At 41.4% G+C, this 24,570-nt stretch overlaps 1 protein-coding gene across 1 annotated transcript in view; it reads left to right on the top strand.

Annotated features, from left to right (window-relative positions):
- The window catches only part of Tmem236 (transmembrane protein 236), a 48,206-nt gene that overhangs the window by 14,148 nt on the left and 9,488 nt on the right, over nt 1-24,570 (top strand). Inside the window, exons 2-3 of the mRNA XM_050144761.1 lie at nt 5,224-5,296; nt 11,171-11,315. Coding sequence (XP_050000718.1) covers nt 5,224-5,296; nt 11,171-11,315 — 218 coding nt within the window. The remainder of the gene's footprint in view (nt 1-5,223; nt 5,297-11,170; nt 11,316-24,570) is intronic.

The raw sequence follows: 24,570 nt of genomic DNA, 5'->3' as shown, positions 1-24,570 counted from the left end.
ATCAGGGATCCATGAGAAACAGATGAAAGGTGGGCTACAAGGCCCGGAGAGATGTACTGAGAATTCTTGGTTCTCTTGCGGGAAGCCTAAGTCCAGTTTCCAGCATCCAGCTTCAGGGGATCTGATGGCCTCTTCTGGCTTTTTCAGGCACCTGCACAAACAGACACACACACACACACACACACAAACACACACACATTCATAGATTAAAAAAATACAAATCCTTAAAAAGTAAATTGCTTCCAATGGTGGGACAGTAGACATTACCATTCTTTGACCGATAAATAGGGAAGGGGAAAGCAATGGTTTCCAATAAAGATCAAACCTAGAAAGGAAAATCCCATTCAGTTTGAAGTCTTGAGGATGATTTTCTGTTGCTGGATGTTCTGTTCTCTGGATCTACCTTCTAGGCCCAGCTATGCTGACTCCTGGTTGGTGGCCTCTGCTTTCTGAATTTATATAGAAACCTCAGCTTTTTCAGTCTCTGACCCATCAGAGCCATTCTTCCCTCTAGGGGACATGTTTGGAGCCAAATAGCTCTATCAGTTCATTTCTTCTGTAGAGTCTCAGAAGCCCAAGAGCCAGTGTCCTCATCGTCTTCTGCCCAATGGTTTCTGCTGATGTGGTGGACTGAACTCACAGCCATAATCTTGATGGTCTCTTCTGAACATGTAACCCGTGTCCCCGCCATATGGCTGGGGTAAGAATTTTCTACATAGTAAAGTTCTAGTGTCCTTCTTCTAACACTTTCTTCAATTTATTGTTCTTTTTTTTCCCCCACAAACACGAGGGAGGAGACAGACTACACCTTCAGTTCTCTGCCAAGTGATGTACTCCGTGCTGTGTCTGGTTCACTGCTTGCTCGTTGTTGAGGTTTGAGTCTGGGAGGTTCCCACAGGCTCATAGCATATGGTTCCGAACTGTGAGGATCTTAGGAAATAGGGGTCTGGCTGCTGGAAGTAGGTGACTAGAGGTCTGAAGGGCAGACCTGCCCGGGTTCCACTCTAGGCCTCTCTGCTTCTTGTCCGTTGCCGTGTGAGGACTCTCTACCACGCCCTACTTCCATGAGCTACAGCGTGCTTTGTGCATTACGATGGTCTCTACCTCACACATCAGAAGGACCTTGCCGGTCAAATTTCTAGCAGCCATCTGTTCACAAAAGCACGTCTGTTTTCTGAGATGATACATTTTTTTTTTTCTGAGCCTTCCTCTGCCTTTTCTGAGCTTTTCAGAATCTCCCATCTGTCTACGTTTCCACCACCAACCCCTCCACGGTGTTCTGGGCTTTTCTGATGCACAACTCCCAAGATCCCATCACTCACTTCCAGAGCCATGCCTGCTTTTTCGGATATTTCAACAGCATCCTCCCCTCCCCCCCCCCCCCCCCCCCCCCCCCCCCCCCCCCCCCCCCCCCCCCCCCCCCGTGGCATAGCTCTGTTTCTTTCCCTGCTCGCTAGAACAGAGTGCCCTCAGCTACACGATATATGCAACACAAGGTTACTGTTCACTGGACTAGAGTCCAGGAGCCAGAGACAAGGTGTCAGCTGGATTAGTGCTGGGTTATGTGAGGGACCTTTATTACTGACCTTTGTCCTAGCCTCTGCTGGGTTTAGATAGTCCGTGGCACTCCTTGGTTAATATGGAAATCACCAAAATTTTTGCTTTTACTGCCAGATGGCATTCTTCCAATGTTTCCATGTCTTTTTTTCTATGCTAGCCTGTAATATAGATTATATTAAGTTAGGGCCCACCCAAATGATCTTATGTTAATGGGATCATTCTGTATAAAAATTGATTTCAAAATAAGGTTATGTTCCAAGGTATTAGGGAGTTGGAATTTCAGTGTGTCTTTTAGGTAAGTACATTATTTAATTCATGTTCCTTACTAATAAATTATAAGCAGGACCTAGCAATATGTGAGCATTTTTTTATTAGATTTTTTTTATTTATTATATATACAATATTCTGTCTGTGTGTGTGTAGACCAGAAGAGGGCACCAGACCCCATTACAGATGGTTGTGAGCCACCATGTGGTTGCTGGGAATTGAACTCAGGACCTTTGGAAGAGCAGGCAATGCTCTTAACCTCTGAGCCATCTCTCCAGTCCCCAATATGTGAGCATTTTAAAGAAACATAAATAGTGGTTGGTGTTTACATATTAGCAATCCCATTAGTTTATATGTAGCAGATATTTTACAACACCATACCAAACTAATGGAATAGGTAGTCAATAAATATCTTGTAATTGAAAGCTCGCTAATATAAATGTTGGCAACACCCTATAACACTATGACCAGGAACCACAACTTACCACATGAACTGTTTGTATCATGCAGTAGGTGCAGCAGATACTTTAGAACCTGGTCCGAAATAGTGACTACATTGATATTATAAGTGATTACAGTTCTTATCAGGTTTTAAGTACTCCACAGCTGGGGAAATGCATCAGTATCAGTACGGAGGTACGTGCATTACTGTGCTTAAAAATCTTGAATAATTGTATGTAATTCTGTAAGAAGGTTGGAGGCCTATGGGATTATTTTAAAAAGAGTTATAGATAATTTCAATTTAATTTGAAATGAAAGTCTGTATTTTATTTTACTCATTTAGATTTTATCCCAAGAGGATACCTCAGGATTCACTAGATTCTCAGCTGGTTTATATACATAAAATGATTCAGAAACTGTACTCTAGGTGCTGGAAACAAAGAATAAGCTATTTAAGTTCAGTTAAGTGATATGAAGGAAAAGGAAAAGGGAAAGCAATAAAAACAGAAGAAAAGCTGGGTGGTGTTGGCACACGCCTTTAATCCCAGCACCCAAGGAGGCAGAGGCAGGATCTCTGGAGTGCAAAGCCAGCCTGGTTTATAGAGCTAGTTTGAGGACTGCCAGAGATGAACAGAAAAATCCTGTCTTGGGAAAAAAATAAAACAAAGTAAAACAACACAAAAACAAAAACACCACTGCCACCATCACCACCAAAAAACAGAAGAAAACCAACAGGATTTCAAGTTGTCATAAGGGTCAATCAAGTACACAAATCATGTGCAGAAGGAATGTACGAAAATGGCCAAAGCTGGAGAAATAGGTGACAGTGTGGTACCAGACTCTACCGAAGTGGGTTTGGTAGCGCGCCCCCAGCAGGAAGAACAGATGATAGTCTGAAACTCTGGTCAGACTGAGGAGAAGTCTGCATGGAGAGGTCCTGAGATAACCAGAAAGCTGGAATGGCTGGAGATAAGTAGGGGGGAAGGCAGATCGTTTCAAAGACAGAAAATAGGAGATCAAAGAGAAAGGATTTCTTGAAGAAGTTGTGGGCTTGGGTGAGAAGACTCCATTGTATTCCAATTGCACTGTGCATCCATTAGCGATATCTGTGATTGTAGTAAAAAATATACATAGCATAAAATTTATGACCTTAACCATTTTGTGTACTGCCCAGAGGTATTAAAAACATTTGTGTTGCTGGGCTACCATTACTGTCAGCCATCTGTCCATAAACCTTTCTCATCTTTCAAGACTGAATCTTTGTCCCCATTAAACAGAAATTCCCCACCCCTGCCCCTAGCCTCCTATCTCTGGAGATAGAGTGACAAAGTGAGTTTTACATTTTAAATGTGAGCTCAGGGACGTGATGGAGAAAGCTTGGTATGGATTCCTGTATGTGCCATAACTCCAGCATTGTGGGGGCTAAGACAAGCGGGTGCAGAGAAATCACGGGGCTCAGAGTCTAGCTGAAATGGTGAGGTTCGGGTTCAGCAAGAGTCCCTGTCTCAAGGTATAAGGCAGAGATCAGTAGAAGAAGACACTCTGGTTTCAGGAACGGGAAACTCTATCAGGAAATCCTGTTAGAGAAGCACAGATGGGAGACGATGGTGAATGGACTGTATGAGCAGAGGGTGGGTTGGATTTGGATTGCAGCAGGAAGTCAGAGAGGATGGGGTGATGTGTTAGAGTGGCTGTGGGGAAGGACTCTCTTAGTCTTTCAGACGCATTTAGACTGAACTGCCTCTGTAACATTCAGGTAGGGATGCCAGTTGGTACACTATGTATTGAGTGTCTTGGGAAGGTAGGTTAATAATTAAAAACATGAGAATGAGGGCAGTAATCTAGGGAGATTATTCAGAGAAAAGCTCAGGAATATCCTCTGTACATTCTCCATTTTCACAGGTCAGGTTATAAGGGTGAGAACCCTATGTATGCTTAGCCATGGTCTCTTAGGTAGCCTCATGTTGCAGGAATGTAGTTCTGGTCTGAGACAGAAAGAGTAGCAACCAACTTTCTTCTTTATATTTTACTTTACTAAAAAGAACAAAATGACTAGTTCCTGATGTGCCAGCTTTAAATCCCATTGTAGCTAGCATTTGCCATATGCACTGGGTGTGGCTTACAGAGGGATGCTGTCTCTCTTGTTAATTATGCCTGTGTCTAAGATAGAGAGGCATGGCAGAAGTAAGAAAAACTTGTTAACAACTCAAAACTATCCAATAGCTCTTATATTGTGGGGCACTTTGTATGAACGTAGTCAATTTAAGGTGTTCAGGGAAAGAGGAGATAAATGTTTTATTGTAACAAAAAAAGATTTCTAGGCTGGCACCATGACTCACTGGCTAACATGTTTATTGCCCAAGCCTAAGGACTTGAATTCAGTTCTCTAGAACCTTCATAAAGGGGCAGACTCTGCTTTTATGGGAGTTAGGAGACAGAGATAGGAGACTCTTCAGAAACTCATGGGCTGGTTCACCACACCCAGTGTTAAACTAACCATAAACCCTACCTCAAACAAGATGGAGGTGAGGCCAATACCCAAGTTATCCTCTGACTTCCACACACCTGCTGCACTGTATTTATGTTTGCACACCCCAAATCTCTGACTATCTTTTGTCTTGTTTATTAATTCAATATATTAAGCATCCATTGAGTCTTCCCTTTCACAAAACACAGTGTGATATTTATTTTATGCCTCAATCACTAGTTTACTAACTATTTGGGCGATTTGGAAATCTCTCATCCCTTTGTTGGAGAAGAGAAATCTGTTCTTTATTTTCTGCACACATTACTTTTTGCCATATTCAAACATTTGGGAAATGGAAATAGGGAAGCAGTAAGCTTCTTAGGAAAAAAACATAGATGAATGAAAGAGGAACTCTGAAGTCAGCGACATATAACAGGAACTGTCAATGTGCTGTTATTGCTGTTGCTTATTTTTTTCTCCTTTGCTAGGAGACCTGTTCTGATGATGTGTGTGGTGCTCACCACTCTTCCCAGCTTCAGCTTTTCCATAGCAGCCACCGAGGTATGCAATTTTCATTTCTTCTACTGCAGGATGTCGTGGTCTTAAAATGCCGTGGTTTTGATTCTCAAGAGAGTAGTATGCCCAAAACATTTTCCGAAGTTTATTCCAATCCAATCTTCTTCCAAATTGAAATATATGTACATATACGTATAATCCTTATTGTAAGATAATTTTTACCTCTGTGATTTGAGGGATAGTTTGGCATTTTAAAACACATATTACTTCTGTACTTACATATATGACATAAGAGTCTATTTCAAAGCCGCAAAGAATAAAAAACTCAGGCAATCTACTGTCTTACACAATTACCTTTGGTAAGTTACCCACTGATAAATATTTTACACATGTTAATTATGCTGATAGTCTTTTGTTTCAATAAGCCAGAGCTCCAATAGGTTTCCCGGAGACCAGACCATAGGACAGGATGATTGGAAGCAAACAGCCTCAGTTTCCACAGAAGTCAGCAAAGGCTTTACCAATGATGTCATTCACTTGCAAGGTGTTGGGAAAGAGGACAGCATCATCAGCTTGGGGGAGGGAGCTGCGGAGGCTTTCCCAGAAGTTCTAATTTCAGTTCATAAAATGATGGCATATCTGGGATATGGTAGCTGTTTTTTTATTATATACTAAGTGGTCTCATTCATTACCTCTCAAAGTTACCTCTCCTCTTTTTATTACATTTCCATTAAAGTGCTTGAAGCATAAGTGTATAGTATCAATGGAATGTCACAAAACAGATTCTTGTGCCAACACCACTCAGGTCAAGAAATGCAGCCTGAGCAGCTGCAGCCCCACATGCTCTGTCTCCCTTTCCCCCCTTTCCCTCACAAGATTACTTTGACCATGACTTCTATAACAGAGCCATTTACCTATATTTTGAATTTTCTGTTAGGGGAATTCAAATTATAACCACATTTATTATGGCTATAATTTATGATTATAGTGTATGTCTTCTATCTTATTCAAAAGCATGATGTGAAGGCCATTCATACTTTTATGTCTAGCTATAGGTTCACATATTTTCATTGCTATAAGACTCAAGTATTTCATCTTAAAAGCTATTGCAATTTATTTATTTATTTATGGTGTTGGGATTGACATCCAAGGTTCGCCAGCCTAGCCCAATGCTGCGGTTTACACTTTAGTTATACAGTTCCATTGCGTTGTTGCTGCTGCTGCTATAGTGAGGATTGAACCTGGGGGCAGGACGTAGAAGGCAAGCTTCTAGCACGGAGCTGCGCTCTCAGTTCTATCAGTGCTGTTCTCTTTTAAGAAATGATTTATTATTATTAATACATGCCAGTCACAGTTTTCCCTCCCTCTTCTCCTCCCAGTCCCTAATCCCTATCCCCACTCTGTACCCCATCTACTTGTCCTTCATTTTTCTTTAGAAAAGGGCAGGCTTCCCATGGCTATCAACCAAACATGGCATATCAAGTTGTAGTAAGACATAGCATCTCCTCTATTATTAACTGAATAAGGTGACCCAGTATGAGGAATAGAGGCTCAAAAGCTAGTAACAGAGTCAGAGACAGCTGCTGCTCACTCTTAGGAGTCCCACAAAAAGACCAAGTTACACAACTGCAACATATGTGCAGAGGGCCTAGGCCAGTCCCATGCAACTCCCTGGCTGTCAATTCAGTCTCTGTGAGCCCCTATAAGACCAGGTTAGTTGATTCTGGGGGTTTTCTTGTGGTGTTCATAACTCCTCTGGCTCATACGGTCTTTCTTCCCCATTTTCCATAGTATTTTTTGATCTCTGCCTAATGTTTGGCTGTGGGTCACAGCATCTGTTCCCACCAGTTGCTGGATGAAGCCTCTCTGATGACAATGGGACTAGGCATCAATCTATGGGTAGAACAGAACATCACTAGGCATAATTCCATTGATTTTTTTTTTTTTTTTTTTTTTTTTTGCTAGTCATGTTTGGTTCTGTTGTAGGATGGGCTATCCAGGCTCTGGATACTGACCTATCTGGCAGTATCAGGGCCAGGTTCTCCAGTGGCATAGGTCTCAGGCTAGACCACAATTTCTGCTCCTTTATACCCAAGCTCGTCTTATAGGCAGAACAAATTGTAGGTTGAAGTTTTTGTGGCTGGACTGGTGTTCCGATCCCTCCACAGAATTCTTGCCTGGCCACAGGAGATGAGCAGTTCAGGCAATGCATCCCCTATTGCTAGAAGTCTGCTACCCAAGCAGCTCCACTAAATCAGGAAATAGACAAGGCTGTCTGCTCTCTCCATGTCTACTCTGTAATGAGGAGTGTCGGGCTGCTACTCGCCTCCCAGCTCCCGGCCACTGGCTAGCTTTACCCAAAATAATTACACAGAAACCGTATTCTTTTAAATACCACTTGGCCTATTAGTTCCATCCTCTTACTGGCTAACTCTCACATCTTGATTAACCCATTTCTAATAATCTGTGTAGCACCACGAGGTGGTGGCTTACCAGGAAGGATCTTAACCTGCGTCCATCTTGGAGAGGAAAGCTATAGCTTCTGCCTCACTTCCCTTCTTCCCAGCATTCTGTTCTGTATTCCCCACCCACCTATGTTCTGACCTATCAGGCCAAGCAGTTTATTAATTAACAAATGAAAGGAACACATAGAAAGATGACCCACCTACATCACTACTCAATATAGTACTTGAAGTTCTAGCTAGAGCAATAAGATACCTGAAGGAGATCAAAGGGATAGAAACAGGAAAGAAAGAAGTCAAAGTATTGCTATTTGTAGATGATAGGATATATAAGTTACCCCAAAAATTCTACCAGGAACCTCCTACAACTGAAAAATACTTTCAGTGAAGTGGTAAGATATAAGATTAACTTAAAAAAATCAGTAGCCCTCCTATATTCAAACAATAAATGGGCTGTGAAAGAAATGGGGGAAGCAACACTCTTCACTGTAACCCAAGCAAGTGAAAGACCTGTATGACAGTTCCTTTCTTGATGATAATATTAGTTGTTTCCATTTTGAGCTAATGTTGCCAGAAACTTGCCTAAAAATGATTATAGATGTGATTATATCAGTTGATTTAATGCATAGGAGTAGAATAGATGGGTTATACAATGTTCAACCATCCAATATAATGAAACATGCTTTCTCAAGCATGTCTCAAGAGAGACTGTGACTTCAGTAGCAGAGAGTGGATGTATCCTCAGCTTCATGTTCTTTACAAGAACTTGCTCTTTGTTTGTAGCTAATCTGAGGGATATGTTTTTGAAACTCATTGCACTTTAAAATTTCTTCTCCCCAAAGATGGTGTTTTCATCTTTGTTTATTTAATATTTACTTCTCCTTTAAATTTGATTTGATTTACAAAGTAAACAGGTTTGTAGCATGAAATAAAAACCCAGAGACAGATATTGGGGGTTCAACCTGAACATCAGAAAAGCAAAGCAGCTAAGCCACTAGAGAGATCTTCCCTCTAAGAAATCCTCAGACTGAAAGAGAGGGAGTTACTGTCTCATACCACTTTATACATATTTCTCTCTAGTGCTGGGATTAAAGGTGTGTGACTCCCTAGTACTGGGATTAAAGGTGTGAGCTACCACCACCTGGACCTGTTTCTGCAGTGATCTCGCGTAGCCCAGGGTGGCCTTGAACTCACAGAGCTCCATCTGCCTCTGTTTCCCAAATCCTGGGATTAAAGGTGTGTGACACCACTGCCTGGCCTCCAGTGGCTTCTGATCCTCAGACAAGCTTTATCCATAAGACAAATAAAATATTATCATACAAGTTCTATTTATGTATGTAGGAACACACAGAGAGACGTACAGAGAAAAAAAATTAATGGGGAAGAGGCCATAAATTTGAAAGAGAGCAAAGTGGAGCGTAATGTGGAAGAGTTTGGAGGGAGGAAAGGGAAAGGGAAATGATGTAATTATATTATAATCTCAAAAAATAAAAAAACTATTTGAAAAAAATCTGTTTGAAAGTGCTGTTTACACATTCAAATTCCAGCTCTTTTAAAATGTAGGTACCAAAAATATGCTCACCCTGGAACTTGCCTTCACACTTTTACTGTTGTCTTTTGATAAGAAGCTTTTTGCTTTGAAACAGTCTGCTTTATCAGCTTCTTTCATCTGTGTAAAATGCTTCTGGTGAAACAATTAAGATTTCAGAATCTAAACTGCAAAGTCCTAAAGATCTTATCTTATCATGAACTTATCTCATCTTTTAGAAAATGTATTTCTTCTCTTTCTTTTAGATCCACAGTCTGACTTTAATGGTTGTTTGTTACATTGTATAGGGGTGGGTCAAGTTTTTTTTCTATCGAGTAGAGAACCATGCTTTAAAAACTCCTTTGTCTGCTTCAACAGAGTTCTCTTTGTTATAAGCCAGGTGTCCATGTGTTTGACCTGTCCCCAAGCATCTAGTGTCGCCACTTTGCCTAGCTGTTTGTTCTGTGCTAACTCACACCTCACGACTTATTCTATAGCTTTATAAGTGTTCTACAGAGCCAGAGGAGCGAATTGTTCTACCTTCCTTCCCACCTATTACTACTGCCCTTCTTATTTCCACATGCATTTCAGAATATGCTTTATAATTGACATGCTGATTGAAGTTGTAGTTAATGGTTTTATCTTTAAAAAAATCTTATTTTTGTTTTTGTCATTAGGAGTTAAAAAGAATAGATTCATTTGGGAGCATTTTCTTCATATATGTTTATACAGTTTATGAAAAGTAATGTTTAATTTTTCTTTGTTTTTAGTAAAGTTTATTAATTTTTCCTGGATTTATTAGACTCTCTGAGATATCCAAGACAAGTTGACTAGCATTGGTTACAAAGGTATCTTTGTTTTGTTTCTGAGAGAAAACTTCCAATGTTTCACCAAGAATATGATGCACCCAGGCTTGTTTTGCTGTATTGCTTATAGATACCATAAGCAGATACAGAAGAAAGCTTAGCTGAGCTTACCTGGTAATTTCAGGGCTCTGTTTAGAAGTAGAGTTGGAAGGAGTGGTCTATTTCACCTTTACTGAGAAAACACACCCACCCATACACACACACACACATACACACACTTACATACATATACATGCATACACATCCACACAGAGAGACACAGATACACACACACACACACTCACACAGACATACAGTGTATTAGGATTTCTACTGCTGTGAAGACCATGATCATGGCAACCCTTAATAAGAAAAACATTTAATTGGGGAGGCTATCTTACAGTTTCAGAGGTTCAGTCCACTATCATCATGGTGGGGAGCTTGGCCGCATGCAGGCAGACATGGTGCTGGAGACGTAGAGAGTCCTACATCTTGCAAGCAACAGGAAATGGTTTAAGGTCACATTGAGCGAAGCTTAAGCCAAATAGAACCCAAAGCCCACCTCCACAATGACACACTTCCTCTAACAAGGCCACACCCACTCCAACAAAGCCACACCTCCTGTTAGTATCATTCCCTTGTGAGTGGTTTTCTTTCAAGCTACCACATCCACGTGCAGAAACACAGACACCCAGACATAGGCACAGACACACCAAGATACACACACACACACACACACACACACACACACACACAGAATGAGGATCAAATTCAGGGCCTCATGTATGCCATGTAAGTACTTTACCAACTGAGTTATATACACAGTCTTTTGTTATTGTATTTTTAATTCATCTGGGGGGTCTCTACTTTTAATAAAAAATGACTCCAGTTGTGTGAAACCCCTTTGCATATTTAGAAATGGTTCAAAGCCTTGTGTTTAAAACCTGAAAAGCTAAAAACAGAGCTTTTAATTTTTCAGTAAATATATTTATGATAAATTTAGTACTGTCTGCAGACTATTGACAGAATTTAGAACAAATAAAGCAAACTAATTAAATGTGCTTAAATGACTCTCTGAAAACAGATTCAAAAGGATGCCAACGGAACAGTTCCAGTTTTACCGACTGGTCCCTTGCTTGACCTGCCAGTGTCTCTGATTCTATTGTCCCTGATTGTGGTTGATATTATTGAGAGACTCAGGATATATCCTTTAAGAGGGCGTCAAATGAGTAAGTAGCCCTTTACTTATCTTTTATCTTTCTGCTATCCTGTTGCTTAATGAACAATAATGACAGTGTTTCTTTGTGGTAACACCACTGAGAGAAGATTGAAAATGAAGATACCTAGACATAAATATTTTAAAGCATACTTTGATATCAGTCATTATTACTTATTTGTATATTGGTAGTGCCTATAGATCTGTAAAATAATCAAATATTTAATACCATTAAAGCTTAATACTTGCTCTAGGAAGAAAACATTGACATATTATTTTAGAAATGTTCTTAAGTCCTTAAATTTTAAAGAATAAAATAAAATTGAACCTGGTTTGATGGCACACACCTATGTTCTCAGCTGAGGTAGGGGGACAAAGAGTTGAAAACCAGCCTAGTTACATAGACAGATCCTTTCTCAAAAAACAAACAATGGAAGTAACAAAAAAAGTCTCTTTGTTTGAATACGTTTGCTACAAGAATGAGTATAATAGCATAAATCCTACTTATGTCTTAGAGAATTGCCTATTATGGATTTAAAAAAGGCAAATATTCACATTAGTAAAACAGAGACAAACCACATTCCTACTAAGTGAAAAGTTGAAATTAAATATAGATTGGCCTTTAAAAATGTATCTCATTAGTTGATTACTCTTTGTTCAGTCATAAATTCTTTTCAGTTCCATTTATTTCATGTGCCAAAGTATGACTTGCTGTGGAATAATCCCTCTGTACACTGTGTAAATATATGTCACTATGATTGGTTTAATAAACAAGCTGACTGTCCAATAGCTGAACAGGATAAAATTAAGTGGGAAAGCCCAACTGAGAATGATGGGATGAGAAAGGGCAGAGTCAGAGGAGTCACCAGTTAGACAGAGAACAAGCCAGACACACAAAGTGGGATAGAGGTAAAAGCCACGAGGTACGGGGCAGCACGTAAACTAATAGAAATGGGTTAAGTTGTAAGAGCCAATTAGTAACAAGCCTGAGCTATTGGCTGAGCATTTATAGTTAAAATTAAGGCTCAGTGTGATTATTATGAAAGGGCTGCTGGGACACAGAGGAACTCCGCCTGCAGTGACTGACATGCTGTATTATAAGAATCAACGTTTGTTGTGAGAGTATGCTGGAAATGGGCGGATACTGGGAGACCATCCTGCAACACGGATGGAGTAAGGCGTCACAGTGACAAGGATAACAGCAGAGACAGCCAGCCATTTACAGACCACACAGAACCATTGTGCAGTCACTCTTGCTCTGGACACTGAAAGGTAGATTGTCCTGTATGCCACCAGGAAAGCAGAGTCTTTCATCTTCCATTCTGTCCTTGGGTAGGAGATTGTGTGCCATTATGTTCAACATTGTGCTGGTGACAATTCAATAGCAGTCCAGGGGCTGCCTGCTGAGGAAAATTCTCCCAAGCTCCAGCTTCCCTCTAAACCCAAGTGTCTTAGTTAAGTATTTGGGACATCTCTAGTTCCTTAAAGCTACAGATCTGTTTTCAGATTTTTCTATTCTTGAGGACTCTTTATTTTGCATATTGGTGTGACTTTCTGTCCAAATGAAGGTTCTTTTTTTTTTTAAATGCACCTACATATCTTTTTTAGTACAAGTTAATGGCACTTTATTATCTATAGTGATTATTGGAATCCATATTCTGTACCCAACAGTGATAAAAACTAAATAAAAGCTTTGAAATCAGTCTTGGGAAGGGGACTAGAACAGAACAAAGTCTCGCACTTCTTAGTTGAGACCCTCCCCCAGCCCCTTTCTGCCCAAACTTAAGAGGGTTGACTAAAATATATTGTATTAGCTCTGCAATTCAATAATAAAACCACAGTTTAAAAGCTAGAACTTGTTCAAAATGCTTTTAAAAACATTAATGTCACGTATATTTAATATTTATGTAGATTTTGAACTCAGATTTTAGTATGCATATTAGTACAATAAATCCCATGATTTTTGAGTCAATAGTATACTTTCCTTTATCTTCTGAAACTTACTGTTTAAACACATTGGTTTTAAAAATCATTTTTGCAAAGACAGGCTAGCTGTGTAGTTCAGGCTGACCTTTAGCTCCTCATCTTCTTGCCTCCATCACCCAAGGCTTTAATTACAGGTGTGCACCAGCGAGAATGCCAAGGTGTCCAGTGATATGACAGCATGGTTTCTAAGTGCAGTGTTTCACCTAAAACAAACCCCCATGGGAGTAGTCTGCAGGCACATGGATCTCTGTATGTCCACATATGACAACAAATGACAAGAATGCAAAAAAAATAGCCCAAAGCTCTCATTTCTAGCTGGCTCTCCTATTAATGACGGCACTTCTACTTCCTCATCCTCTGCCATCTTGTTCTTGCTCTTACTTTAAGAGAAGGCTCATGCTGATTATTTTGTGCTCTTACTCGTGGGTCCAGATAGCTGAGTATCAACCACTTCTACTTTATTTTCAGTGGCCATCTTGTTCTCATTTCAGACCCCAACTCCTTCTAAGTCTCCTGTGTTCCTGTTTGTTCAGACTAGTTACTGTTCCAGAACTGCGCTTTTAGCATAGTTGTCTTTGGCGTGTGGTTGCTTACCCCGCTCAGATCCAAACACGGTTAGCCCCGTGCTTAGCGTCTGCAACAAGCCTTGATATGCTTTCTGTATTTGGGTGGATTGTCTCTTTTCCTGCCAGCTGGAATACTGACTTATTCCACCAAAGTTTACTTTTCTGGAGAAGCTGCAAACAGAAGATGGGAAGTCATTTAGAAACACAGCCCTTTGGCTGTAGAATGTACAGGTGCTAACATGTTGCCTGGGCTTCAGGGATTTCAAACAATACCCATTACTTTCAACTAGACAACATACTATTCTCTCCTACCAAAAGACCTGAAACTGGATCTAGTAGAGTCAGATTTCATTTGAAGTAACTTTTCTAGAGGAGTCAGAAGTCTCCTTACTTCAGGATTTATAATAGATATTCCATCGCCTGAATCCTAATGATATCTATCATTATCTATCAAGATCTCTCAGCCCCATAGAAACAAGAAGATGCAGACATAAACACAATAATATCAATGGCTAAGTGGGAGTTTTTAGTCCTATCAGCCTAGCTCAGCTAAGTAGAGTTTGTAGTCTAGTTTGGAACCCATGTTGCAAAATGTTAAGAGTATATTGTTAAAGTGCTAGAGGGTCTGTGTGTAAATACTATGTTGGACTACAGGTGAAGGAACACTCAGGTCATATAAAGGGCTAGAGGCCAACAGAGACCAAGGGAGAGGTCTGAGTTTTACAGGTTTGTAGGTGAGCAGAGAGGAATCTTTCGCCATTGACCAAGCTCAGACCTCAAGGAAGTCAAGAGTGCATGTAACCCATGGGCGTGCTCCAGAAGTAAAAGTAACTCAGTTTGATGTCATACCATCAGTCAACAAACCTTTTACTGGAACAGAAGCTGCCTTCTTAAAACCATCTATGACTAGTCTGTCAATTTGTCACTTTGCAAACCTGCAAAACAGCTTCAAGAGGTGCCATGTAAACTCTGGGGGAGAGGACTTGGAGAAGGAAGTGAAGGAGGTTTAATAAGATCAAAGGTCTCAGTCGCAGTCCCTGCTTCAGTCAGACAACAGGGCTTTTCTTTAGGAGATGTTTTACATAAAGTTCTGTCTGGAGATAACAGGAGGTTTTTCTGCCAAAGGTTTGAAGACCACTAATCCAGGAGCTTGTTCTGAGCTGTAGACTGAGCCTCCTGTAGGGCAGTGCGTGACTGAAGCAGCCTGGTCGCTCTGTAGATCCAGCTCCCAGGAAAGCATGGTTCTGTACCATCTAAGGCAGAAGGAGCCCCACACAAAGCCTTGCTGTGGCTCCTGATGCTCAGAACCTGATGCTCAGAACTGATGCTCAGAACCTGATGCTCAGAACCAGCAAGCCTATCCCGATGGAATATACAGGGTCGAGGCACAGTGCTCTTGAAAACCATGCAACTTTTTCATTACAATATTTTGAATCTTTCATTGTGACTTTATTTTTCAAAAACAATATATATTCATCTAAAGAGGTTACAATATAAAGGTCCTAAAAAGGAAAACAAATTAACCAACTATAACTATATGATACAAATTAGAGGTTTATGATTGATGGGCTCTTGTTACATATTCAGTTAAAGCATCTTATTTTGTGATTTTTCTCCTACAGTGTATAGTGGACTTGTTATTCCTGTTATTTTTATCAATGATATCACCATTTTTATTGGTCACAAATACTCCATTATATTAATGATTTACGATGCAAATCTTGTTGGGCACCTAGATTTGTGATTTATTCTTTTAAAAAATCTTTCTATTACAGGCACTGTTGTTACAGAAGGACAGGGGTGTGGTTAGAGCAAGTCAAGCAACGTTTGTTTGACCCGGGAAGGAGAAGACACATTAAGGGCAAAACACATGTATAGTGCAATGCAAGTGACCTGATTTAAAGTGACCCTGCACTGTGTGTGGGGAATTAGAAGGCTCCCAGGGAGGTGTATGGGCAAACAGAAGCTGGGAATGGAAAGAGTTAAGCACCTCTGGACTGTAGCCTAAAGATATCAGGATGATGACTGCAGAGTGTCCTCAGAAGACCCGGAGCATCTGTTCATGCCCAGACTCCTTGGCAACCACGTTGCCAGAAGACAGGGACTACTACAGGCTGGCGGCTCACACAGGGAAATATAGAAGGGGACGGGAAGCCAGGGCGGTGTGTGGCAATAGTGTTTGGACTGCATTCGAGCTTTCTGCGTACCCAAAGGCTTGCTGGAGATGAGGTCAACAGGCTATTTGAGTGGAAAACCTCAGCGCTCTGCAGAGCGAAGGTGGTGCCAGGTATGATGTTGGCAGGGTAAGGTTTTCCAATAAATCTGCTCACAAGGGCCCTAGTCCAGCTCCTTTGTGCCTTCTTTTTGACTTACAGCCCCGGGCTAAGCACTGCAGGGACCTCAGTAGCTAAGGTGAATATTTCTTTAGGATACATGCTCCTGTGTAGAATTTCTGACACAAGGTACACATAAGATTGTAATTTTAATATATGTTGCCAAATGGCTCTCTCAAAATGCCCTAATTCATTTCCTAAGTAGTAGGGCCAGCACACACACTTGCCTTCTCGACTTTGTCTTTTATCCTGTTTTTGCCAATTTCAGAGGCAAAATGTATCATATGACTTTCAGAGTTTACATTAGTTAAAATTATAGTGCTAGTCAGCATTGTTTTGTTTCATTGGTAACTTTTAGTTCTTAGTAATGAAATATGATTTTTTCCACACTGGGTGGTTATGGCATGAATGTTAGGGAAGCTAAGCTCTGCCTGCCATAGCTACAACATCAGTGCCTTTCAATTTTGTCATGGTGGTTCTGATAGAAAGAATTTTTATTTTTTTTCTTGGTTCAGGCTGCCAATTTCTCCTTATTGGTTTGGTCTTTGTCATTATGGTTAAAAGTCTTCTTTTTCTCTACATGAAAACTTAGTCTAACACAGAAAAGTTGATCTGGGCCTGACGTCTACCCTTGCAATCCTAATACTCTACTGTCTCAGGCAAGAGAATTCTAGGTTGCATGTCAGTCTTTGCTACATAGAGAGACCCTGCCCATTGAATTCTGTATAGGATATAAATTTGCTAATTCACAAATAGTTAATAAATTAAGTAAAATAATACATTAATTTACTTGACTCAGGAGAGGTTTTCAACTTATGCCTCTTCTATTTCTACTTCTCTGATGGATGCAGCATATAAAATCACCTACAGCAGTTGAGGAGATAGCCCAGTAGGTAAGAACACTTGCTTCCTATGAGGCATATGAGTTCAAATCCTTAGCACCACATAAAAAGCTGGTTATGGCTGTTTGTGTGTCAGGGAGGCTCCTCACGTGTCTGTAACTACAGTACTATGGCCTATGAGACAGGAGGAACTTGGAGGTTAATGGCTGCCAGCCAGCCAGCCAACTTCAGATTCAGTGAGAAGCTCTGATTTAGGGGACTTAGGCTGGGTGTGATAAATACTCAGTATCCTCCTCTGTGCTCTGCATGCATGTGTATACTACACACACACACACACACACACACACACACACACACACACACACACACACACACACACCACATGAAATTAAAATAAGTTCCTTAATAACATTAAAGATATTAGAGCTAAGTATCCCAGTGGCTGATCTGGAGCTTCTGGGGCCAGACTGAACACGTGTCGATTGTTAAACAGAAAACCTCACCAGATGAGACTTTGTGTGTCTTGAATTAAGAGCAGCTGTATTCATCCCCAGCTATCTATTAGAATCAGTTAAGGGGTCTTGTGTTTTTGAAACCCAGGCTGCATCCAGCGACAGCTAATTTGGATTTTGAGCAGCAAGGCTGTGGCTATAGCAGTTGTTTTAGAGGCTATGTATTATTCTGTTATTTATAGTCGTACACAGGACTAGTGACTTTTAAAGCTTCCTAGGTGGCTTTCAACTGTGAAAATAAGGAAAGGGAGAAATAAACCAGGGGTAACTGACAGCGCTGTTGCCGCAGCTTCCTCGTGCAATAGGATGCACACTTAGTGTGGAGAGCAGTAGAGATGGCTGCAGGGGGCGTGTGCAACTAGGGAAGCCCTGGGCTCATGGTAGGGGGAGCAGGGGTGATGCAGGCAAGGGGAGGTTAACAGGGTCATGAGCAACTTGTTGGGAACAATGTGGAAAGAATTTCTTCTGCTTCCAATTGGCAGTAGGTGACTTTGTTCAGCAATGCTGAGAAATCTGTACATCAGCTGTAGAAAAGGTGGAATGGGCGAACTGATCCAACTTCAGCAGCTTGGAGGGAAGGGAGGGAAGGAAGAAGAGGAACCTTTCCCCTGGCTGTCTTCCTGATAGTGTTTATCAAAATGTAATTCCCATCTCTCTCTCCTTCTCAAACTCCTCTTCCTGTTTCTGTGCTATAGAGTGAACCTATGTCCTTGTATACACTAACCACATGTTCTACCACCAAACTAAATCCCCAGCCCCCAAACATAAAGTCTTAACTGAATGACAATGGTGATACAGTGGGACTTTTAAGTTATTTGTGCTGAACCCAAAGCCACCTGTTAACATATATGAGGAGCCTTAAAAGTCAAACCCCCAAGAGAGTCTCTTCAAATTTAGTATCCATGTTGCATGCTATACTCTCTCCTCTTGGCTAGTGAGGCAGGAAGAGAGCAAGCATGGACTATATAGTAAGACATCAGAATGAAAAAGCACCCTAAGTGGTGTTTGCTAGACCTCTTCCTTCAGGGCTCAGGGATCTATGTCAAAGAGAAGGCAGAAAGATCGAAAGGCTGGAGATAGTGGCAGTGTCGCCCAGACACAGCAGGGCTGATGCACAAGGGAACCCACAGGAATTGTGAGAGCACGCCCAAGATCCCAGAACTGAGAAGGGGAAGTGGACACACACACACAAAAAAAATGAGAGTACATATGTACTCACTAATCCAAACACAGGCAGACACACTCTGCCACCTGCAAGCTTTTTAAAGCACCCCAGACCACTGAGTCTCTGACTCTGATGAGACTGCCTGGAGACAGGAAGTAATGGGGATTATGGCAAATACCACTTCAACTCTGAGGGACTAGATCCAAATCCAAAGGACTTAATTACCTCCCAAATTTCTTTAGAATGCAGCGCATCCCACCTTAACTAAATTGAATATAAAACATGTGGTTTTATTTAAAAAGGTTAAAAGAAGCAAAGTGAAAAGAGGTGTCATTTTCTGTTCTGGTCCAGCCAGTGGGGATTCAGGAAAGAAGAATGGTGTCAAAGGGAAGGAGTAGGGATACCAGAGGGCAATGGGGTGAATACAATCACAATAGATTGTGTATATGTGTTAAACCCCCACAAATAGGAAGGGGCACAGGATATTTTTTTTCTGAATAAAAATGCCATTTTGAGTTCCTCTTTGCTTCTTCTTAAGGAATAGCTTATTAAACAATATGCACACATACAGTGTGAGCTGGGTTTCTATGATGTGTGGTTTTGCAATTGCTTGGGACTGAGTCTGAGGAACACTGTGTTCAGGGCTGTGCCAAGAATGAGTCTGTTTCCTTCCTTGCTGTCCCTTTTCTACAGAGAAGGAAGTTTCAGAACACTGTAGTTCTAGGATATTTTTTTTTTCCTTTTCTGGAGAAATAAGTGACCATTTCCAGGACTATGGGGGAGAGTAGAGTGACATTTCTGATTTTGTCTTTTAATGACGCACTGGCTGTCAGTATTAGAGCTCCAAGCATCGGCCTCATGCCAGCAGACATAGGGCATTAGTGTTAAATTGCCTTGAGTTTAGGCTTCATTTGATTAGGTTGGCTCTGTGTGTGTGTGTGTGTGTGTGTGTGTGTGCCATGCGTGCACGCACACAGGCATGTGTCTGGAGGCCAGAGTTCAATCTTCTCTGTTGGTCCTCAGGAACTGTTCTCCTTGAATTTTGAGACCTAGCCTCTTACTGGCTTGGGGCTCACTAACTGGGATAGGCTGGCTTGTCATGAAGTCCCAGGGATCAGCCTGCCTCTGCCTTCCCAGTATGAAGATTAGCATGTACCAACCCTTCCCCAGATTTGTGTGTTGGCATTGGTCAAATTCAGCTCCCAATGCCAGCAAACACGTGCTGTATTCCCTGAGCCATCCCCACAGCTTCAGCCTTAGATGCTTTTAACAGTGTGTCACAAAATGCTTACTTTTGCCTGCAGTGGGCAAAGAGCCATGAACAATTATAGCACAGAAAGCAAGAATACAATATATTTGCAATATACTTTGGAAATAAATATTAAGATTTTCAGAGAGATAAAAGTAAAGGGATACTCACCAAGGCCAGCTGGACTGGGTCTTAAAAAGCATGGGCTAAAACCGGACTCGCTGAACATAGCGGACAATGAGGACTACTGAGACCTCAAGAACAATGGCACTGGGTTTTGATCCTACTGCATGTACTGGCTTTGTGGGAGCCTAGGCTGTTTGGTTGCTCACCTTACTAGACCTGGATGGAGGTGGGTGGTCCTTGGACTTCCCACAGGGCAGGGAACCCTGATTGCTCTTCAGGCTGATGAGGGAGGGGGAGTTGATTGGGGGGAAATGGGAGGCGGTGGCGGGGAAGAGACAGAAATCTTTAATAAATAAATAAATAAATTTTAAAATAGTAAAGGGGTATAAAGAATGCAGTGTGTATTCCTTTACGATAAAGAGCAAGCCCCGTTTTCCACAGCTATATTAGCCGAGACAAGTTTAAGATGCCAGGCTTGGGCTATTGAGTTTCCATGTCTCTGTGTTCTTACCTTAGACAAGTGGGGACTGTTTGCACAATGAGCGCATTTGCTCTCTGTTTATGTTGTGTGCATGTGGAAGGTGGGATCCTATCTCTGGGAACCTTGTTTTTCTTCTGCTCTGCTTCCACCACGGCCCCCATTTCACTGGGTGTGCATGGTTGGTCGGGGGGGGGGGGAAATGAGGAAAAGCTGCTTTCTATGAGCTCACAGTCTTCTGGGAATAGTAAACACATCAGCACTTCCATTTCCTAGCTCCAGGACCTTCAGTGCTGCTCGAATCTGAGAGGCCTCTGCAGTTGGGGAAATGACAGCTGCTGCCGGTGGAATCTCTCTGTCTTCCTGGGTTCTTTGGGGCTATACAAATGCTGCACTGTGCTGTCGTTCTTTTCTGGGTCCAAGTCTCTGCCGCATCTCTCATTGTAGAGCTACATAGATTCTCAGACCACCGTGCCAGCTTTTCCTGATGTTCTCAAGGGCTCCAGAAGAGACTCAGTCATACAGCCTGTGTAAGAAGGGGCCCAGGGCCGATCTCAGTGATAGAGACTATGCAGGACTCCAGTGCTTTTGTCTGTTGAGTCAGGGGCATTGTTTTTGGACCACGCTTTGGCTTGCTACCTTACTATGAGTTGTTTCTTTCACAGGAGGCTCGTTGTTCCCCAGTGCTAACAGACTCCAGAGTATGTGTAAATAAAGCTGAGATGGGTACTCTGAAGGCAGGGAATGAGTTCATTTTTCTGTGTGTCACCATTTGTCACTCATCTGGGGCTCCTATCAGCATTTCTAACTCTACTCTCTGTCTAGATACTTGAATCCCCCAATTATTTGCAACAGTACAGGAAATACTAAGTGTTTTACCTTCAAAGGTTAAAAATACTTAAAAATACTTGGCACACTATTTTACATTATATATACTATATATAATAACATATTTAGGAATACATATGCTATAAATGTATACTATTGTAATTTTTCTGTTTATACACATAGTAAGGCATCCCTATTTTCCAACCTTATTATAACTGTGGAAGAAGGCCAGAACAGCCCTGGAGGCTAGAAAGTTCTGATCTGGAAGCTTTTTCAACATTTAAAAAATGGAATCCCTTTTTCCAAACACGGTTGCACCAGGTTTCAGCAGTTCTTGATCGGTGTTAGACCCATCTAAACCTCCAACCTTCCAGTTGTACCCTCAGATACGAGTCCCTTTAACAGCTCCCACTGCCTAAATCCCAGAGATGGCACATGCTTTTATGAGCAGACTCGTGCAGTGCTCAACAGGGAACTGAAAGTGGACATTGGGCTTTCTGAATTTTCCGAATAACAATGCATCGTCTGTTGCATGGAATTGGCACAGCTATTTCACAGCTAGGACTGTGTGCTCATGAGCCCTTCCCGAAACCATGGTGGGCTGGTTGCCTTGAGTTGTTGCTCCTTTTCTTCATTGCCGTCATTCTCATGCCTTCTTCCTCTCCTTCTCTTCCACCTGTTGCTTTCCCCCCTCCTCCCCTTCATCATTTCAGGGTAAATTTCATATGGTTTTGGAAATAGTCAATATTATGTTGGTCACTGTTTAACTAGCTGCTCTCCAGGGTTGAACTCTAAGTGGGGAAGGTGATTACTAGTTTTGTGTTTGTGTGTGTATACATGTTCATATGTATGTGTGCATGTGTGTATGTGTGTGATGGTGCATAGGCACATGTGTGTGTACATGTGGAGAGCAGAAATTAATGCCAGGATGTCTACCTCTGTCATCTGTCATCCACCTAGGTTTTTTTTTTTTTTTTAAAGACAGGGTCTCTTACTAAATCTAGAGCTTGCCAGATTGGCTAGACTGACTGGCCAGTGACCCCTCATGATTTTCCAGTCTCTGCCTCCCCAACATCTTTTATGTGGATGCTTGGCATCAAAACTCAGGTCCTTCTGTATAGCAAGCACTTTAGCTAAGAGCCACCTCCCAGCCCCCGATTCATAGTACTTGCCAGTTTCTGTGTTGTAAACATACCTACAAAAACCAATGCACAAACCAAGATGAATCCCTGACTACTGATCACAGAATTGGGAGTTGGTGCACACTGTAAGCTCTTGTTGGAGGATATAAGCTGCCTCTACTCCAGATATTCTATCTATGGGGATCTGAGGTGCATTCTTCTTTGTGGTGAGGATGGGAAAATACAAGGAATCATCTCATGATTTTGTTAAGACAGCCGTGTTACCCTATTTCTCAAACTTTCGGACTTTCCCCATAGGCACCAAGCTACCCACAACCACAGTGTGACAAGCTTCTACTCACTGTTTGCTTCACCTTCTTGATTTTCTGTTCTTCTCCAATATTTTTGCCTTTTGTTTTTAAACACATCTATAGCTGTCCTAGGGGTCACACACTAGTCAATGTTCTTGGACATCGACCCAGCCCTACTTTGAAGGGGCCTTGTGAGGTAGGAGGGACACCTCATCATTGGTTAGTTGGCATTATTGTTTGTCTGCCGCGAGGAGTCTGTAGTGTTAAAATCACAATGTCCGTTATTTCCTTTGGCACACACTTGAATGTGTTGCCTTCTTTTCCTCCTGTCTTCTAAAAGTGTTATGCTGAAACAAGCTTAAAGAAATATTAAAACAACAGTTAATTTTCTGTAGTTCCTCGCAATGTTCTGTGTGAATCATAGATTAGTTTTCTTTGGAGTGTGTTACTCTCAGAGAAAAAAGTTTAGAGACTGTTGAAAGACTAATACCATTTTTTTTTCTGAGTAATTCTTTGTGTCTGGGTAATTGAGCTCTTACCGTCAGTTGTGCCTTTGCTGACCTCACTGGTCCTCTTTGACCTCTTTTCCCCTTTATGTGGGCTTTTCTCTTGCTCAGATCCTTGTTTTATAGTTTCTACTACCTAACTCAGAATAAAGTCTGAAACATTAATCTTGGCCCCAAACGTTTTATTTAATCTATATCTACCATGGAGATTGTTGTATAGTTTTTATGGGATTGGGACACTAGTTCTGTTCTTTCTGCTTGTGAATGTTGTGACACTGGAAATAGCGCTTAATCTCTCTGTATCTCGCTTCACTCACCATTGTAAGGAGAAAACAGTGTTCTTCATACGGTTGTGTTTTTCTTTTTCAAACAAAGAGCTTAGAATTGTGCCTGATGCACAGAAGGAAGAAAGTTAGCTCCCCACCGCATCTCTATTCTGCTTTTCCAGTCTCTCAGCAACACTTTTCATTTCTGATAACTGAAGGATATTCCCATTTCCTGTCGAGTTCCTTCCGCATCTGTCACTGCTCAGAGGAGCTCTCCCCTAGACTCCCCCATGATTGCATTTCATCACAGACTATACAGTTGCCTGTCTTCCCCACCAGCCATGGTTTCTGCTTCTACAGATTCACCAACCTTACATCAGAAATGTTTGAGAGGTCTGGGGTGATGGCTCCGTGGGCAATGTGCTTGCTGTGCCGGCAGGCAAAACCCAAGTTTAAACCCCTAGAATCCATGTATAAAAAGTTATGGGTTTGTAATCCTAGAGCTGGGACAGTGGAGACAAGAGAATCTTTAAAATTTGCTGGCCATTAGGTCTGGCTGAATCTGTTAGCTGTAGCTTCAGTGAGATATTCTGCCTGACAAAAAAATAAGGTAGAGAGCAAGTGAGTAGGACACCCACTTGCTAGTGTGCACACACAGGAGCACATATCAAAAAGCAAACGTCTGAGAAAAACTACAGGTGCATTGACCACACACTGAATTATTTTTATCATTCCTTAAAAACTATATATCATAACAACCATAGGACATTCTTGCTGTATCATATTTACTAGGAGTGGAGAGAAGATTTAAACTCTACAGGAGGATATAAATAACTTATTTGTAAATGTTGCATCATTTTTATCATGAGCTAGAACGTCCTTGGATCTGGCATCCCGTGAACATTCTAGGAACCAATCCCATGGGATGACTGTACTTTCCCTTTCAAGTTTCACCACCGTGTATTATTTTATCCTAGTT

Source organism: Alexandromys fortis, unplaced genomic scaffold, assembly GCF_014885135.2.
Source record: "Alexandromys fortis isolate MF-2015 unplaced genomic scaffold, M_Fortis_MF-2015_v1.1 scaffold_52, whole genome shotgun sequence".
Classification (NCBI taxonomy): domain Eukaryota; kingdom Metazoa; phylum Chordata; class Mammalia; order Rodentia; family Cricetidae; genus Alexandromys; species Alexandromys fortis.
This window is presented reverse-complemented; position numbering and strand designations above follow the sequence as displayed.